The 20027-nt window shown below is 46.5% G+C and overlaps 1 protein-coding gene across 1 annotated transcript in view; it reads right to left on the bottom strand.

Moving 5' to 3' along the window:
* Positions 1–19739, bottom strand: part of TfAP-2 (transcription factor AP-2) — a 315358-nt gene extending 295619 nt beyond the window's left edge. The window contains exon 1 of the mRNA XM_075873236.1: positions 18070–19739. Coding sequence (XP_075729351.1) covers positions 18070–18105 — 36 coding nt within the window. The 5' untranslated portion in view covers positions 18106–19739. The remainder of the gene's footprint in view (positions 1–18069) is intronic.
* Between the last annotated feature and the right edge of the window lie 288 nt (positions 19740–20027).

The following is a 20027-nucleotide window of genomic DNA, read 5'->3' as shown; positions in this document are numbered from 1 at the left end:
TAGTGTATATTAGGAAAATATGATACAATCAGCCTCGCACGTACACTCACGTTTAAACTATCTATAGGGCCGACTCACGCATAGTTCAATGCACCAGTGCGAATATACGCCAGCTGATGATTGATTGATTTGTGGGGTTTAACGTCCCAAAACCACCATATGATTACGAGAGACGCCGTAGTGGAGGGCTCCGGGAATTTCGACCACCTGGGGTTCTTTAACGTGCACCCAAATCTGAGCACACGGGCCTACGACATTTCCGCCTCCATCGGAAATGCAGCCGCCGCGAATATACGCCAGCTCAATGTTTATTGATCAGAGACGTGCGTTATAGGAAAGAAGGGGTGTGGGGGGTGCCGGAACTTCCATTTCATTCCCCGAAAATTCTTTGCGGGAAATTTCCGGTAACAATACTTCATTCGAGTCATCTCTTTCAATGAAAACGTGCTTACTGGATTGCGATTACAGATATCTCATATTTGAAAGTACACGGAATCAAAAGAGCCCCGATTACGCGAAAAATTGCTGTTGAAGAACATTGACACCACGTTCAAATAATCGAACTGTATATGCTGGTATATCACTTATAAGTCGGCTCACTATACCGGAGCCATGGGTACGAGTGAGGTCGGCTGGGAAAATTTTCATTGAATCTGAGTCCGAGTGAGTTCCAGGGGCAAATTATATTGCACATTCAATGAGTGACTCTGAGTGAGCTCGCAGCATGTTTTGCCGACCTATGCTAGTAACTAATAATAATGCCATCACTGAATTTTTTACGTCCCAAATATAAGAAATGACCATGAGAGATGCTGTAGTGGAGGGCTCTGAAAATTTCGACCATGTGGTGTTCACAGAGTTCACTGACACCACTCAGTACACACGGGCTTCTAAACCATTCCGCCTCCGTCGAAATACGACCGCCCCGGCCGGAATCGAACCCACGACCTACGCCACCGGGGCGGAACATATGCTATAGTATGCTATAGTAACTCGTCACTGTTTACATGTTGAATAAGAAGGCGTTTTTTTTATTTTCATGAGTGAATTTAGTGACCGAATCATACAAGTCGACAGAGGACACCAAGCGACATTCCTTGTTAGAGAGTTGCTCATGGTCGCAATGGATAAATGGTTCCAGCGCTCATCAGTGAATATATGTAGGATATCTTGAGGGCAGTGGCACAGCCATGGGGGTGAGGTGCTCCACCTACCCGGAGGTTCTTCATTCATTTTCTTAGGTCTATACATACACGAACCCATGCGAACACACACACACACACACACACACACACACACACACACACACACACACACACACACACACACACACACATATATATATATATATATATATATATATATATATATATATATATATATATATATATATATATATATATATATATATATATATATATATATATATATATATATATATATATATATATCCCTATTTGAGGAGCTATAGCTGATAGACGCCCCAAAGTTCCTGTGCGTCTCTTATAGGGTGTATGCAGTTTCTTTATCTGTAAATACGTATATTTAAATTGAACTAAAGCCCACTGGCTATAAAGAAAAGATAGGCTATTCACGCAAAATGATCGAGCCAGAAAGCAGCCAATAAAGTTGATTCGTATAAATACTTATGCCATCGTGGCTAAAACATCGCAAAAGACGTGATCATCCTTAAGAGAGAGAGAGAATAAAAGGAGGAAAAGGCAGGGAGGTTAACCAGAAAATGGAGCATCCGGTTTGCTACCCTGCACTGGGGGAAGGGGGAACGGGGAAGAAATATTAACAATGTCGTCACTGGGAAGTCGTTTCTACTTCCGGGACGCTAGAGGCAAGTTCGATTTGTAGAAGGTCTTTGCGTTCGAATGCGGAAAATCGCGTTTATGATTGATTATGATCGGTGCGGAGCGTGCGCGCGCGCTCTGGGAAATCGCAGTTCGTAATGTAAGAAGGAGCAGTGACACAACTTTCGAAACGAATGCATAAGATATCTCATCGATGACCTCGTGGACGCGCACACATTTTCTAATTGTACTCTTGATTTGATATGTGGAATTTAACGTCCCAAAACCACCATGTGTTTATGAGAGACGCCCTAGTGGAGGGCTTCGGAAATTTCGACCACCTGGGGTTCTTTAACGTGCACCCAAAACTGAGCACACGGGCCTACAACATTTCCACCTCGATCGAGTATATTGCTACGTGTCATTGCATGGAGACGAAGAAGAAGAGCATATAGACTGGCGCGAGCTAATCTCTGCGGCTGGCGCTGCTCGCTTAACCAGCTGAAAATACATCTGTGACTACCCCTCCGAGTCGGTCTGCTTCTCGTAACAATATTCTTCCAAGCACCACTCTTATGTTTCCATATTGCGCGTTTGTAATCGTTGTTCTCCCCATTTAAAGTGAAGCGCTGCAGTAATGATCAACGTCGTAATCATTACCCGCTCGCATACAACAACAACAACAACAACAACAACAACAACAACAACAACAACAACAACAACAACAGCAACAACAACAACAACAACAACAACAACAACAACAACAACAACAACAACAACAACAACAACAACAACAACAACAACAACAACAACAACAACAACAACAACAACCTCTTATATCTCGAGAAATAACATCGATCGAGGATCGGAAAGGCACAGCCAACGCAGGCGGACGTACCGAATAAGACGCAACGTTAGGCACGGCATAAACAAGCGCGCTAACGGCATTACACGTCGGCGAGAGTGGGACGAGTTGGGGGGGAGGGCGAAGGGGTACGCGTAATAAAGTCATTCACGTGTGCCCGAACTTTCGCGCACCGCTGAGCGCGCCAGAATTTCGTGCTTCCCCACGGTGCAGCTGGCCGTGAAAATAGTATACCGGCTTCCCGAACGGCACGGTCGGAGAAATGTATTGCGGCGAAGCATTCTCTATCTTGCCGTACGTGCGGGAAAGCCCAACCGAGGGCGCGCAAAGGAGTTATATTGGATCGCTGCTCAGCAGCGCGGACGCGATGCTTTTATGAGCCTGCCTCCACGACGAACGTTTTCGCTCCGCCGACGTGGTGGTTCGCGCTTATTAAAAACGAGGAGAAACATTTTTGTTTTCTCTCTGTCTTTCCTTCTGTAGTCGTCGCGAGACGAGAGGGCGTTCATGGCACTGCGATGTTTCGATTGCGTATAGCCGAGACGCGTTTACGTAGGGAATTTGCGAACGTTCGAAGGTTACGTCCATGTTTATCTCTTGCACATATCCCTCTTTCTTTCTTATAAACGATCTTTCTGTAAACATGACTCGTGTATTAAGGCATAAAGAAAAGAAAAACATGTCTCATATCAGATCCACAACAAAAGCAAAAAAAAAAAACACACTTGCAGGGTCCACGATCCATTCAATACAAGGACTTGAAGGCGAGACCCATATGCTTGTAGTTCTCTATCGATGTCTTGATCAAAGCACCTCCCCCCCCTCCTCCGCACACACACACACAAAAAGCTTTCTGCACCTTAGGTGGTTATGGATTGCCTCTAAGATCGGAGACGTTGCAAGCTTTTTGCGTCAGCGTCTCACCTAGTTTTGCATTGCCTCCGTGATCAGCACTCCTTAAACTAAGCGGCCATGTCATGTAATGACGTTATCACTTCATGGCAAATTGCGTGACGTCAAAAAAAAAAGTCAAGAATTTTGGTGGTCTGTGACCTCGTGGAGAAACGTGACGAGTGAAGAGATTTCGCAATCAGTCACCTTACTGCCGCCGACGTCCAATCTCCGTGTTCGAGGAGGCATCCAGAGCCCGTGTTCACAAATTAACCTTGTCCTTACCTCACGTTTTATGCATCTACATGCGTTGCCAAGGCACAAGAACAGCAAAGATTGGCATGTGAATACTGACCTGCCTTGTTTGAATGCGCCAAAGGCCGATAAGAAAATGGTAAGTAAAACGATAAAGAAAACTTGAGAGGTAAAGATAAGGTTGGTTTATGAAGACGTGCCTGGGGTCGTCGCCTTAACAAGGCAGTCTTAAAGAACTTGTCTCGAATATAAACTACTGGTAGCGACCAGTCGCGTAGCCAGAGGATATGTGTACATACGCACACATATAAAACACACACGAAGCGCTTACATATAGAAAATCTGATCCCCACCATCACTCCCACCCACGACAAGAAAACGTTTCTGGCTACTCCCCTGATTTTGTTGTACTCGCTGTGAGATCACCTGCGAACCATAAGCGTGGAAGAACGGTGTGCGAAGAGGCAAAGGCCGAAAGAGAGATCTCAGCAAAACCAAACATCTGCCAAACCCCGTGTGGCCACTTCGCGCTGGATAACGCAAACGCTCAAATACTATAGACGTATATGTCAAGCTGCGCGTGCTTGCACGTATAACATACATGCACACTTATTAAGAGGTGCACTCTCTCCCGCCGCCTGGCAGATCATCAGGCATAAATCAACCACCCAAACCACGCATACATCGAACGAAACGAACACTCCGGTGTTGCGCGACTGTAATGGCGTGAAAAATTGCACGCGCTCCCGCGACATCTGACCCATTCGAAGCGGGAGGACTGACTGCGTCGCGCGTCACTTGCGGCGGCGGAACCATCACGCCTCTTTTGACGCCGGGAAGCGTCGCTAGCGACCGCAGCGCCCCCCTCGCTCGGCAGTTCCCGTGCGGGTAGGAGGCGACAAATTGAGCGTGACTCCCTATTTTTGGAGGCCATGCACTCGCTCACCCTGGGGAGACGCTCACTCAACCGCCGATATATTCGTTTGGCCACTGTCGAGGCAGCCCTTCATATATTCATGATTACGGACTCCGACAAGGAAGTACGTGCAATAACAAGTAATAAAGAAGCAATCGGGCTGCACGTGCTTCTGGAAACATTATCGACTCGAATCGGGCACTCGGGGATCCCACAAGCATGTAGTGTACTGTGGACCAGGCTGGCTGGTATATGCACCATTGTTGGAGGGAACCGACCAGCGCTTCATACAGGATGGTCTTGGGACGTGCGTCGTGTCTCTCGTGCTTCAAGTCCGTCCTGTCTGAATGGATGGATAGATTAAAACGTTTTAGTGATTGTCTGGTAGATTAACAGCCCGGGCTCATGGTCTCCCATGCCGGGACGTCAAACACTAAGGGGGAAGTGCGTGTGTCTTCCTTGAGTCTTCATTCCTTGTGCGATTTTACTGTTCTAAAACAGGGAATACCAACGTGCACAGATGTCCGCCTTGGGAGTGGGGGTGGAGTGGGGGTGGGAGAGGGACCTCAAACACCAAGTAGGGGGATGATCTGCCTGGTTACAGCCACACATGCATATCTCGACCCCCTCACAAACACAAACGTAAAAAAAGACTCATGTAGGTGGAGGTTTCACTTTAAGAAATGGCCTTAAGGGTATCATCGCGTAGTAAACGAAGGAACCTATGAAATATTATTTTACTACGATTTACCTGACTCAAGACACAATTAACTATTCGTACTTGGAAGATTGCTCCAGTACATCAAACAGGATCCAACGGAAAGGGATGTGCAAGGCGCATAGTTAATACAAGTATACACCGTCATCGAGTACTCAGAGCTGTATATGCATGAATAGAAAGAATAAAATGTAATACATGTATACTGAATGTGTACAAAAATAGTGATGAATGCACGCACTGACACGACGTTGCCCTAAAAGCTGTACAACTTTGTAGCTTCCCTGATTAATACTTGTTAGGGATTCACGATCTCTTTAACAGATGCCAACGCGCGCTAGAAAGAAATCTTGTATGGCTTCCTTATTCTTCTGTTGCCCAAAGTTTCTATCACGTTGACTTGTTTTGCCATCTAGCCTGAGCATATATTGTAGATGATATTATCAAAACTATGGACTGGCGCCAGAGATTGTTTAATCATGGCTGGAACGGTTCCAGAGATAACGCATACAATTAAAGCCACGCCGATCTGAAAGAAGGAGTGATAAAGACGAGGCCTGTTATGAAGCTTTGCGGTATGGTGGAGAGGGAGAGGTTTAATCGTGCCTAGTTATGTTATTAAATATGTGCGTACATATGTACACGTACACATACAAACACAGGCACAGATATAGAGATCAGGTTAGAGACGGTTGTTGAACCCCCCTCCTCGCCCGTGCACCACTTCTCCCGTAAAAGAAAAGTTCTGGTGCCTGACCAAAGACGAGATGGAAACTGTGCAGGTGCAGGAGATGGCGTTAATCAAAAGCAAGCACTTCAGGAGGTGCTGTAATAACCAGTTGAGGTAATGGTGTAATGAAAGCTGGGCCGGTCCCAGAAAATGGCAAGCCTATCTCGGAAATAGTGTTGTTAAAAATGTGGGCTGATCCTCAAGATAGCCCACAGTTTTGATTACACCTCTCTCGTAGATAATGCAATCAGATCAAGGCCAACGATTCTGGAGACAGTAACAGTAAACTGGGCCGACTACCTGACTTAGTTCCTTAGTTGTCCTTGGTGGAAGGAATGAAGAAGAATAACAAGAATAGGAAGAACAAGAAAAACAAGAACAAGAAGAACAAGAACGAAAAGAACAAGAAGAACAATAACAAAAAGAACAAGAACAAGAAGAACAATAACAAGAAGAACAAGAACAAGAAGAAGAACAACAAGAACAAGAAGAAGAACAACAAGAAGAAGAAGAACAAGAAGAACAACGAGAAGAAGAAGAACAAGAACAACAAGAACAAGAAGAACAACAAGAACAAGAACAAGGAGAACAAGAACAAGAAGAACAATAACAAGAAGAACAAGAACAACAAGAAGAAGAAGAACAAAAAGAAGAAGAAGAGGAACAAGAAGAACAAGAAGAACAACAACAAGAAGAAGAACAAGAACAAGAAGAACAACAAGAACAAGAAGAACAACAAGAACAAGAACAAGGAGAACAAGAACAAGAAGAACAAGAACAAGAAGAACAAAAAGAAGAAGAAGAAGAGGAACAAGAAGAATAAGAAGAACAACAAGAAGAATAAGAAGAACAACAACAAGAAGAAGAACAAGAACAAGAAGAACAAGAAGAAAAAGAAGAAGAAGAATTGGTTGATGATGATGATTATGATGATGACGATGATTACAGCGACTGTTAAAGAGATTTTCATTTTTTCGCGCAGCGAAGTGATCAAGGCATCGAGATTTTTCTGAAGTGCATGACGTCCCGTAACTCACTCACGCCACGGATGTGGATGCGGCGGCATCGAAATGCGCCCTCTCGAAAGCGCACCCCAGCGTGCCGTGTTGAGAGGCCATAACGTAAGGATCACCCAACCGCGAAACGGAAGGAACAGACTCGCGTTTCGACGAGACCTCTCTCCCAGCCCCGCTAAACTTTTTTTTTCAGCTTTGCAGTATGAGTTCGTCAATGAGTCATCTCATTTGAATCGTACGGCGCTCATGAAAGTCTTATCAGTTAGAATGACCGAAAGATGAGTGGAAGTTGTCAAGGAGGCACCACGAAGAAAAAAAATGAATTTTTTTACCCGATGTGTGAGCACGCCTACGTCAAGAAGGCACGTGCCATTAAAATTACTCCCCAGTACTACGCTGCGGCGTACCCGAATCACATCTACGCGTTAAGCACGTATACACAGCAAAATTAATAATGAAAACTAGCAGATAATGAGGTCGAAGAAGGTTTAGAGATGGTCAATCTCACAGTTTCAAGTGTATTGTGGAAAGTGCGGTACAGGTGTGAAGAAAGTAAATTGGACAAAAAGCTAACTTATCCCCGGCGGGAACCGAACCTACGACCTTCAGACAGGAAAGCAGCACAATCGCCATAATGCAGAATACGATACAATTAACGTCCTCTAAACCTTCCTTGCGGCTTGATTACTAGCTGGCTTTCATTAAGGTTGAATCAAAACAAAGAAACGAGACCTTGAGAGAGAGAGAGAGAGAGAGAGAGAGAGAGAGAGAGAGAGAGAGAGAGAGAGAGAGAGAGATGTAGACTTTATTACTTCCGGCAGATTGCTGGGATGGGCTCCCACCTAGGGGCCAACGGAGAGACCGTGTCTCCCGGCAGCTTACTTGGTCTGCTGGATCGCCCAAAGTTGCTTGTCCAGGCCCGAACTGAACATTGCAGTCCGCCAACGCGCCCGAAGGTCTTCATTGGAGGCCGCGACCCCGAAATTCCTGACTAATGCTGGACATTTCCATATAGGATACGTCCAAAAGTGGCTCTGGTGGTACAGTACTGGCATAGACTAGAACTATAGACGTCGGGATATATGTGGTGCATGATGACAGGGTTCGTGTATGTGCGTGTTTGTAGCTGCCGCCACTGGACGGACTGAACCCGATTTAGCCCTTGAGAATTTCCTTCCCGCATTTAGCAAAAATTAGTAGATCATAATGATATGTGGCGTTTGACGTCCCCGAACCACCATATGATTACGAGAGACGCCGTATTGGAGGACCTCGAAAAATTTTGATCATCCGGTGTTCTTTGTTGTGCACTGACATCGCCCACCACATGGACCACTACCGTTTCGCCTCCATTAGAGTGCGACTGCCACGACCGGAATCGAACCCGCGACCTCCAGGCCAGCAGCCGAGCAGCGTAACCACTGTTGCACCGAGGCGGACAGCAAAATTAACGGACGTTTCAAGTATAACCAGAGTTAAAGTGACACTTCTAGCGACACTCTACAGTGACACTCTACCGCTATGAAACAAGAATTGAATTGGGAGCTGCTTTCATCGCGTGGAAGAAAATTGCGATTAAAACTTTTATATCTAATATTTAATAATAAAACTGAAACCAATAAGGATATGTATTTACAGAAGCCGTATTATTTGTCAAATTGAATTGATCATCCTTTTAAACTGATGGAATACCGTCCCAGGACTGGAATTTTTTCAAATTCTTTTTTTTTTTGTCAGAATAATACATGAGTAGAATGAACTCACAAGTGTACAAGTGTCTGCTGTAAATGAAAATTTGTTTTTTTCGAATCTGTAGCGCCCCTGCTATAACGCCTTCGGGCGCTGCAGGTATACTTCGAATAAAGAATAAAGAATGAAGATAAACTCAGCGTTGTAGAGGGCACAAAGCAAGTACTTTGCAGCCGGGGCTGATTTCGTACTGCCTGTTTTCAAAAGACTGAGAACACGTTGTGGCAAGTGATATAGAGATTGCATGGCAATAAACGAATAGCACAGAAGCCGCGGAAACATATTTTTCGAAGCACTCTTCGCTGCTGCAGGCAAGCAACGACAAGCTCTGCTCGTGCGTTCGTGCGCCAACAGAACACGGGCGACAAGCGGGATGGTTCAACGTGGAGAACGAATAATAAATGAAACAAAAAAAAAAAAGTGGTCAGGATTGACTATACTGCAGAACTGGCGCGAGGTATAGGTGAATTGGAGCGGTGGGGGGAGACGGTGGACAGGGGCTCTTTTGTGTTCGCGAGCTGGAGAGGCTGAGGGAGGGGAGACGCAAGAGGGATTGCGGGGGGGGGGGAAAGGGGGGGGATAGTCCCTTCGGTTAACATGACTGCTCCGCGCCCACGAAACAGCGGCCGCCGCGTAACGCACAGCGGGGTTTGGTAAAGACCGGGAATTGCCCCGGAGAGTACGGGATGCCTCTTTCCCCGGGGACAGAGGAGTCGCACCGCACCACCCCGAACGTGCTCTTTGAAACGATCTGCTGTTCGCGCTCAACTCTGGAGGGGATAAATAGAGAGGCCCCGCTTGAAGACGCACAACACGGTTATATATATATATATATATATGTGTGTGTGCAGGCATGGTCGTTAAGTGACCGTAGCACTGAAAATAGTCAAGTAGATCCTTTGTGAGCAGTCACAACGTGGTTTATTTCGACGTTTCGGCCTAGAGTGAAGTCTTCATCAGGATTATCAGGATTGAGGGTACAAAACTGTACCCTCAATCCTGATGAAGGCCAGACTCTCAGATTCTAGGCCAAAACGTCGAAACAAACCACGTTATATATATATATATATATATATATATATATATATATATATATATATATATATATATATATATATATATATATATATATATATATATATATATATATATATATATATATATATATATATATATATATATAATGGTGTGGCTCTGCGGTAGAACACCTCCTTATCACGCAGAAGGCCAGCGTTAAATCCTCCCTGGAACCGAATATTTGTATCATTTTATTTGAATCTTTCTCGATCTTTACGTCACGGCCCAGCACCGATTTTTCGCTCACACCCAACGACGCCGACACCGTCGCTGACCCCAGAATTTCCGCTCGAACGCTATCGCGTTAAAAAGGGTGCTGTGTTTTTCCCGTAATAATAATAATATTTGGGGCTTAACGTACCTAAACCGTGACGCCGTTGTGGAGTGCTCAGGAAACTTCGTCCAAATGGGGGTACCTCGAAGTGCACATAACTCTAAGTACATGTTCCTCAAGTACTTTCACCTCCATCGAAAAATGCCGCCGCCGCGACTGGAATTTGATCCCGCGACCTGCGGGTCAGCACTCGAACTTTATAACCACGACATCGCCGAGGCAAGTGTGTTGTCTTCTCCATGTTTCCACAGCCACCCTCTTTCATGAAGACATATCCACACCGGTTGCAAGCACACGGGTATTACGCGACGGACGTGGACACAAAGGCAACAGATACCCTGGCAAATGTTTGCGAGCCACCAACTACAAACAGATCGACAGGACAGTGACGGTTGAGGCTTACGAATAGGCGACAAACGAATGGAACTTGGGCGAAAAGTGAAGAAAAAAAAAAAGAAGCTGTCTATCAGGAGGGAACGATGGCGGATGACATGCGGACGTCAAAAGCACATACGGTTCCGAAACGGCAGGGATTAAAAGAGGGAGATTAGGGATTAGGCGGGTGCACTACAAACGATTCGCAAAAAGGATTAAGCGGACCGGCCGTCGGTTAAGGCCCCGTTTGTGATGGAGGTCGCGACCGCAAGTCGCCACGCGCAGCCCACAGAGACCACAAACGTTGAACATAAATAAGAGACGCATACTGAAGACAAACCAAGCGAAAAATGTAGGAGCGACTGAAAGAAATAAGGTAAAAAAAAACGACAGAAGCAGGAAACTCTCGCTCACAGGAAACCACAGATCGACAAACGGAGATCATCCATCGGCGACAACCATCGGATGTTCAATTGAAGTCCCTCGTCTACTGGGCCCATACAAAGCAGCGTGGGATAAATAAATCGTCCCCTCGGTCTACGGATTATCCCCCTTTCGTGGTTGGCGCGCGCGTGGCCATGTATTCAGATGCCTTTCTTGCCACTCACTAACTGCATTACGGTTGTCTTTCTAGACCTTTTTTTTTTTGTGATGCGTGCATGCAATGGTCGATCACGTGTCAAATGAGTGAAGTAATTATTAAGTGGAATAGACGGGCTTCATCTGAATGGATGTATTTTGCTAATTGTGAGCAGTTTGTAAAAAAAAAAGTGAGACACAGCGGAAAGATAACAAACTTGATTGACAGGTTCATGATTCATTCATCTATCCACAGACTGATTAATATTATGATTATTTCATTTACGTTTAACGTTCAAAATGGAAAGTTCAGGTACAAGGCTATAGGGGATCTCCCGGTCTCGAACAATTCGCTCTAGCCAGGATACCCACAAACTTGTGGCTTGTATTTCTCCCGCTTACTTTAGCTGAAAGAAGGCGCTTTATTTAGTAGCCCAGTGTAACTTCTTATTTATTTCTTTTCATCTGTTTCAGCTTGAAAAAAAAAACTGCAACAGCATTCAACCTATTCATCATGCATGGACCATACGCATTTTGACCGTGTCGGTGCGGCGTGTATACTTTCGACTTTCCTGAGGGAGAGGGGGGGGGGGTTGATTATTGCAGAATATGTTCTTCCTGAGCCTGTTTCACTGTTTTCTACAACGTAGATTACGTCAGATACCTTCTGACCGAATTCAACCTGTCTTTATGGTAGCAGCGCTCCATCGCTAAGCAGTTTTACATAGCCCAGAATGGTAAAGTTAGTTCATTAATGATGATAATTTTGGCAAATGACAGCTAATTTTCGACGCCCATGTGGTGAAGCAGCGTAAATAGTAAAATACGGCATTGGGTTCGTCCAATCTCCGTGAATCGATTGACTTGTGCGCCGCTCATTTATTAGCATAAGTATAGTTCTACACAGCCCCTGATAGGTATAGTGTTACTCCAATGATGATGGTAGTGCCAGTTGGCAAATGTCGTCTCATTTTCGACGCTCAAGTGGTAAAACAACGTAAATACTAAGGCGCGAAATCGCCTTCACCCAACCTGCGTCAAACGATTGGTTTATCCGCCTCTTCACTTATTAGCTTGGCGCGAAGAAGAAGTACCCTTTGACGCGTTTCGTTCAAAGCATAGAGTTGAGAGAACAGAGATCACGTGACCACTTGGCTCCGCCTAGGGTGCCCCGATGTGCGCGCCCCCGCTCAGGGTGCTGCCACCTTTTTTTTTACTGTTTTTTCCGCCATTGTAGTGCCTACAGCGTCTTCGGCCAGCTGCAGGGCTCACGTGGCACCACTTTTTTCGGCCAGATATGCCTGGATGTCGCGTTCCTGAGTGCCATAACCATCCGCGTTAAACTAGTAAGCCACTTCCCGCAACCGCTGAACCGGTTTACAGCGGGAGCGATAATGGCGGCCGCCGTAGCAGACGACGCAGTTGTCTTCACTCTGAGCGGAGGAGCGAGCAACGAGGCACTTTATCCCCGCCCAGTTTACGGTACCACCTCACGGTGCCGTCCTGACGTACGTAGGTCGTCGAAATCAAAGACGAAGTCAGAGAATGATATCAAACTGTCCGTCGCAATGACATCGTCATCGTCATTGCTGTCAGAGCTAGAGGGCATAAGTAAGCTAGCACATTAACATCTGTACTTATAGGCTGACGGAGGTTGATTAAGGAGAGCGAGACCGATTCGGCACTTCAAAGCACGTTCATAAACCATCTAAGACGCATTGACAGGGAGCAAGAATGCTGTTGAACTTTGTGTCTCATTTTTCGAAAAACCAAGAGAGTGTGAACAAACGGTCTGTTTGCATGAGCTCGAGTGCTTCGATAAGTTCAGAGATCAAAGAGGTTAGGAGGACCAGCATCGGTCACCTTGCCTTTGGGTCTTTCCAGCGAAATACACGCGAAAGGTTTTGAAGAACCGTGGGACGCCGTTGACTGTTCGTACATTTGCCTGTGCGTTTTCTTCTGGAAGCAAACACGTATTTAAACAAGTATACGTAATAGACCATGTCGCAGTTCTATATACTCGCTATGTGTGCTGGAAGTGCCCGCGGGGCGCTGAACAGAGTGGTGCAACGTGGACGACTGCATGATCGTGTCTATACGTTTGATCAAAATAGGGCGGAGGGGGTTCTGGCGACGTCTTGAAGAAGTGCAACTTTGGAAGGACAACAATATTTCTAGTCAAGTAAAAAGTCGTGAAGACTGTCCAAGTATATTCGAAATACGTGGAACTAATCAGGTGTACTGCATGGGGGTGAAATGCAATTCCTATATATTATGAAACTAGAGTAGAAACTGCGTCACACTCGACCTTTGCGTCATTACAATCTTCCACAATCTGAATTTCTTGGAGTATAGTCGAATCCTTTGTCAATAGCGAAAATTCCATGGTACATTTAGATACAAGGGCGTAACCATGCAGGAGGATTAGAAGGCGGCGTCTCGATGTGACGGCACTCCCCGAAACATTTTGAGCGCTGGATACAGCTCCTCACTTCGGCCTTTGTTTGCCAGTCCTATTTACACTGCCTCGATGTTCTAAAATGTAATAACAAAAATGAGGAGCAGATGATTTGTTCATAAAACCGTTCCTGTTCTAGAAAAATGACCAAGATTTGGACGCAGGCTCTCTGTTCTGTTTACTTTGTTTAACGCCGGCGTATCACCCTTCCCGAAAATAATTTCGGAATACGCCGCTGTCTAGATCCCTATTTGATAGCCAAGATTGCCTTCACACCAGATATAACATTATACAAATTAAAAAAAAAAAACAGAAAGCACATACACATGAACGCAGATTCTGAAAACAGGGCGCAAACTGTTTGTGCGACTAAACACAACGAAAGCTTTAAGAACTTCAATAGTTTTACTTTCTAACAAAGTTGATACGAGGGCAAAGCAACTGCCCAAAGTGACACGTAGAACATATTGCTGCATCCATTAAGCGTGTACTGACGGCCCTACCCTCCAAATGAATGTTAGTCAGTGCCGGCCTGCGCAAGCATGAGTGATCATGAATAGGCGCGAACGCAAGTGATTCTGAATATTGGTGGGTGACAGGGTGTGAGTGTAGGTAGGAATGGGGACGAATGAAAGATATCATTGCCAAGTATACTTCGCTCATAAGTGCAGGTATCCGCTAGTGCAGAAGGCTTAAGCAGCGTCATGGTCAACTTTATTTAACAGATAAGCAATTAAACCATCTCAGCCTTAACTTACTAGGCGCGAAGAGGTTAACAAAATAACCATAATCTATTAGGCGTTGAAGAAACTTTCATCCTAAGAATGTTCATGAATTCTCTTCGTGTAGCATCCTGCTAAAAAATGTATCCATGTTATAACTTCACCATTTTTTGTAAGGATTCATATACGTCTATACATGTTCTATGGAAAAATGCCCAGACGACATGTTTAGCAGTAGCTCAGTGACCTTTGTCAAATGATGCATATACTTGCTAATTTATGGAGACCCTTGCTGGACGCTGCTAAGCTAGCTCTCAGCGGAAGTTCATGAAAACACCTGATAAAACATGTTATCCCTGTCATACGCATAGTTTTACAAACGCTTATACATTTATGGTATACCGGCGTGCTGTACAGCGCAACTTTATGATTAAGATGAGTTTTTTAGAAAATGTCGTCATGTATTGACTGAACATCCTTGGGTGCCCAAGTGCACATTTCACGTGTTTCTTTGAGTGGTGTATAAAGAATGAGGCGTATGTACAATAAATGGAGCCAGAAATTGAAAAAAAAAGGAAGTGCAGAAATCCTGCAGCACTTGTGAATATTACCTGCTGGACTTCTCGAGCCCTTCTGAATCTTCTGAATATGATACGCGTTTTTGCGAACGCGCTGGCTCCAGCATGCCCTATCGTTGGACATCAAACAAGGGGCAAGCCCCATAACTATACTACAGGTGCTTTTTTTTTTCTTCGCGTTTTTTTTGCGTACAGTTAACAGCAGCCGTACACGCACAAAAAACAAGAATATTGTTTCAAATCCATCGCGCAGGTGAACATGGTGCTACAGTCAGCCTCTAAACGACAATGCAGCAGCGCAGTTTCCCGTTTTGCTGCTCCGAATAAGCTATACAGCTACAGCTTCGTATATTAGACCATTAGAAATTATACAGTATACAACACATAGGTCGTGAATGTGTTTGCTTAACAATCGGTGTTGAGGTGCAGTGACCAACTCTCAAAAGAAGCAAGATTATTCATAGTAACAAAACCTCGCCTGCGTCCTGTTTTTATTTATTTTCCAATTGCGTGCATATTGAGAACTACAAACATACACGAAACGAGTATTGACCAGGAAGACACGTTCGCAGTTTATTTAAAACGACAATGCGAAGTATAGTCAAGCTCTCGTAAAATGAGCGATACCATGCAATGTCCACGGCGGCTGGTCTCAAGGTGGTCTGGGAGACAAGATGGCCGTCCAACTATCCTGCGATCGCGCGTTTCTTCGACCGTCAACGAGATGGCACGGCTGTAGACGTTGTCCCGTTCGGCAGGCGACGTTGCCTGTCGTTGTACAGTATACATATATAGTGCAGCGTCACCCACAATCGTTGACGAGGAGGAAGAGAATGTTACACGTTGAAGGTGGATCTAGCTCTGCGATGTATATATACGCAGCGGTTTGCCTCACTCGGCTGACTTCTTTAGGGATATGTTCAAAATATTTGTAAAATAAAAAAAAAGCGAAGCGTGGGCAGAGAACCAAGAAGGCACGCGCAGAGCGACTCGACAATGCGCTTGCCGGTGGCCCATGAGCTATCCCGCGTACGGTCCTGTGCCGAGACCCCATAACCACACAACACATCTCAATATGGGTGTCACTCATCACACATGCGGTGTCTGTGGCGCTTAAAAATTTCGAAAGTAGTCGCGACAACTCTGTCTTGAGTGTCCACGCGGAAACGCCTTGTATACCATTCACTGTGCCATGTGACGCTGGAGTGCTCTCGCTCTCTGGATTTCGTGCCGACTGGTTGTGCCCCCGCGACCTCCAACGACATCACAGCTGTGGCTGACTGGCTCGCCCTACGCCATCTCCTGGCGCCGACAAGAGCTCTCGCCGAGTAGTGCCCCGTCCTCGGACTCCTGCGACCGTGTCCATCTCTCCTATCTTCTCCTTACTTCTGGGTGTCACTGTCTCTGCGCCACGCTCTCTCCTTCCCCCTCTCTGTATCTATATACCTTTTAATCCTATCCTTTTATCTCTCCTTACCCCCATCCCTCGTGGGCTACTGTTGAGGTGTCGCACTATGATGCAGACAGTTACGGGGCTAACTTTTATCTTCTTTCCTCTCTTTTAAGAATCACATAAGACGCCGGAGTGCTTGACGCCAGCGGCAATCAACTCGCATCCAACGACAACAGACGTTTCGACAGTCCTTCTTGCAATGTCCGAAAGAAAGGCAAGTAAGAGCAAGATGGAAGCTCGCGATGAGAAATTTGTGAACAGGAGTATGAGTCGAAGTTTCTGCAAGAGGCCTTTTCTTTTTTGTTGCAGCCTTGATTAAGACAAGTTCACCGGTCGAAACGTCTCCTCCGGCATCCCCCCTCTGTTGACGAATTTCTAATTCTTGCAACGTGTCATTCACTATAGGTATACGACGAGGCATCGGATAACTCGCTCTATTGATATGACCGAGCGAAGCTTGCGGTTGAGTTCATGGGCGTGCTGACGTAGGAGCAGAGGGCGGGGCGTGACCACAGTTTTTTTTCCTCTAATAACACAAAGAGGAGAGGGGGCAAGCTTGACCCATACCTTTACTCAGGTGGGCATGAGTCTTCACAGATACACCGTGGAGTGCTGAGCTATATACCCATGAAGGTTGCTGATATTTAGGGAGGCTTGGTTTATTTGTTTGGTTTGTTTCTCACCTATAAAGATGAGGACGAAAGGCAGGCCATTGCGTTTCCGCTCTTGTGTTCAAAGCGAATCATGGTATCTCTCTCGCTCAACCGACCGCGCGTAGGGTCTACGTGCGGTGCAACTTGGCCCCTTCCCCCGTTTCCATCATAAAGGAGAACCCACAGCACTGGTTTTCGAGTGTTGCAACAAGGTCGTTCGTAGCATATATCCAAGCGGAGGATGGGAGAGGATGGATGATACTTGATCACCATGTTTATGCGCAGGCCGGCGAACACTCCTGAGTCATCTCATTGAGACTCATATCAACTCGTCACGACTGTAATGGCGATAAGTAACGCACCGGTGAGGCTCAGTTCAAGTGAGCCTGGGTCTAGATGGCTGGAATGTTGGCGATTATAGGTCCTCGTAAGACCGAACGGTTGGTCTGAATAGGCGAGAGCCCGACTAAGTACATAATGCTATAGTGAGAGCCCATAGTAGAAATAAGCTGGGCGAGGGAGTCGGAGTGATTTACTTTCCGTTTTACCGACTTTCATGCATTCTGCAAAGGTCAACCCGAGGCTCCCTATTGGCAGTTCGGCCAAAGATGGGCATCATGGGACTCACCACTCGTCATAATGATGAATTATGGTAATGGGTGGCGACGGCTAGAGGATGGGTGATAGGCAGATTATGGGTGGATATTGGTTAATGGTTTGATAAAGGTGGGATGTTGGACGATGAAGTGATGGGTTGATATGTGCAATGGGGAAATGATGGGCCACTGATTAGCATTTTATCGTTCGGTAGTACGTCGCTTAGGTCGTTATCGCCGATGTACGTATGTTTCATAGCACAATGCTACGCGATATAAACGTGAATATAGGAAGATTGACTTACCTGCCAAGAGCATGAATCCAGGGCAAGGAAGGACATCTCGGCAGGATATGGCCCTTCGCGGCTCGTACGGTAGCGTTTGGCCCACTGCACGGATGTTCTCTGTCACAGTACACACAACAGATGTGGTGGCAGGCTTCACAACCGAGCACGGTGTGGTGATGGTCACGAAAAACTGTCACGTCATGTTGTTCCACAGCTCAGCGCACAGTGAAAAAGTCTTCAGGAGTATATACGTGAGAACACAAGCGGCGATTGTCAAGTTCCGCAATCACAGCCTCTAATCCTAGCCACCATAACTTTAGCAAGCCATCTATGCGCAGTTCTTGAACTGCAACGCGCATGTGGAACAGCTTAACTGGTTATTACTTCGAATGTGTCACGTTACCTCTATGAAAATGCGGCTTCTTCGAATGTTCGTTACGACCCATCGCAAGACTACCGCTGGCACAGGTTTCGCTCGGAGTTGCAAATCGTAAGTGTTCTGTGTTTTTCTTTCTTTATGACTATCAATTTTGATTGGAGACTGAGCATGCGCAGTTCGTACCACGACTTATATGGCCATACCACAGTGTAGGTCACTTAAGAAGTTGCAGGACTGATCAACCTGCACCCGCTTTCGCTACGCCACCCTCCCTCAGCTGAGGTATCAGGAAGCCAGAAAATTTAGGTGGTTGTACCGGCCACATAAGACTTTCTAAAGGTCTTGAGACTTGGACGTTGCTATGCAGCCTTTGAAAAGAAGTATCATTAGAATGGAAAGCTTTCCTTCACCCTGAACCGAAGGTACACCTAAGTTGATTATGCCATACTCTAAGAAGCATATGTTGCCTAATCATTGTCTTGCCAATCGAAGACTAAGACAGTTTATTTAGCCCTGCTTATGAGACCCGTCAGTTTTTTCCGCTCATTGTTCTACGAGACTCGGTTCCCTGATGTGCGTCGAATCCGACTGAATCTGAGTACTTCGGTACGGCTTCACTGGGACGTTATGGAGTACTTGACGTGTCAGTTGCTCGCCGGAATGGAATAAACAGTGACCTCTAACCACGCCTCCAAGGCGTTTAAAATCAAACTTTCGAACTTGGAGCCTTTGGGCACTCGTCCGGCGGAACAAATGTGCGGCACGTGGCGTAGTCGAGTCACTCCCATCGCGTCGAGCGGTGACTCAGGACGGGCTGATGAAGTCTTCGGCTGCCTGGAACTTGGCGTCCTGCACCCACTTGACATCGTCGAAGAAGACGCAGACGGAAGCGCGAACGGAGAGCGCCGAACGGCGTTGACGAAGGAACGCGAGGAAATGCAACGACAACGTTCCGAGCGTCATCGAAACGTGGAGTAGCGAACGCAACACCGTGAGCCATGGTCGCCTTCAGGTCGGGGTCTTTTTTCCAAGCCGGGCCGGGAAAAACAGGCCCACCGCGAGATTGTCGGTGGTGCGCTTGCAGTCCGGCAGCTTTTTCACTCTCACGTAAACAACCCCGCGTCAAGAACGGTGGATGACACAGGCCGACGTCAACTGCCTAGGGCGACGAGAGCGGAAAAACAACAAAAAACGCGACCGAAAGAACATACAAAAAGGGGGGAGCCGACGGAGAGCGCCCACGAGAGGGCCGCCCAAAGAAATGGCGGCCCCCGCAAGCCGGCGGGAGAAAACGCACTCGAGACGACGCGACGGGGAAGCCCCAGCTTCGGGGCGCAAAGACTCGGGGGCGCCGCCGGCCGGCGCCCGAAGGGAATGACGACGGTAGCGCACACACACAACACACACTCGGGGAGAAGCGCCGGCAGACGACGAAGTCCTCCAGCCTGCCGCTGCGCCGCGGGCGGAAGAAGGGATCCCTTTTTCCCCAACATGGCGCCGCCTTCGGGAATCTTTCCCCCTCTCCACGTCCCCTCATTCCCGAAAAAAGAAATACGCACGCTCCCGCAGGGGAGGGATCCGTCTTTCTTCCCCCACG

Source organism: Rhipicephalus microplus, chromosome 9, assembly GCF_043290135.1.
Source record: "Rhipicephalus microplus isolate Deutch F79 chromosome 9, USDA_Rmic, whole genome shotgun sequence".
NCBI classification, from domain to species: domain Eukaryota; kingdom Metazoa; phylum Arthropoda; class Arachnida; order Ixodida; family Ixodidae; genus Rhipicephalus; species Rhipicephalus microplus.
The sequence above is the reverse complement of the archived record's forward strand: the minus strand, read 5'-3'. Positions and strand labels throughout refer to the sequence as shown.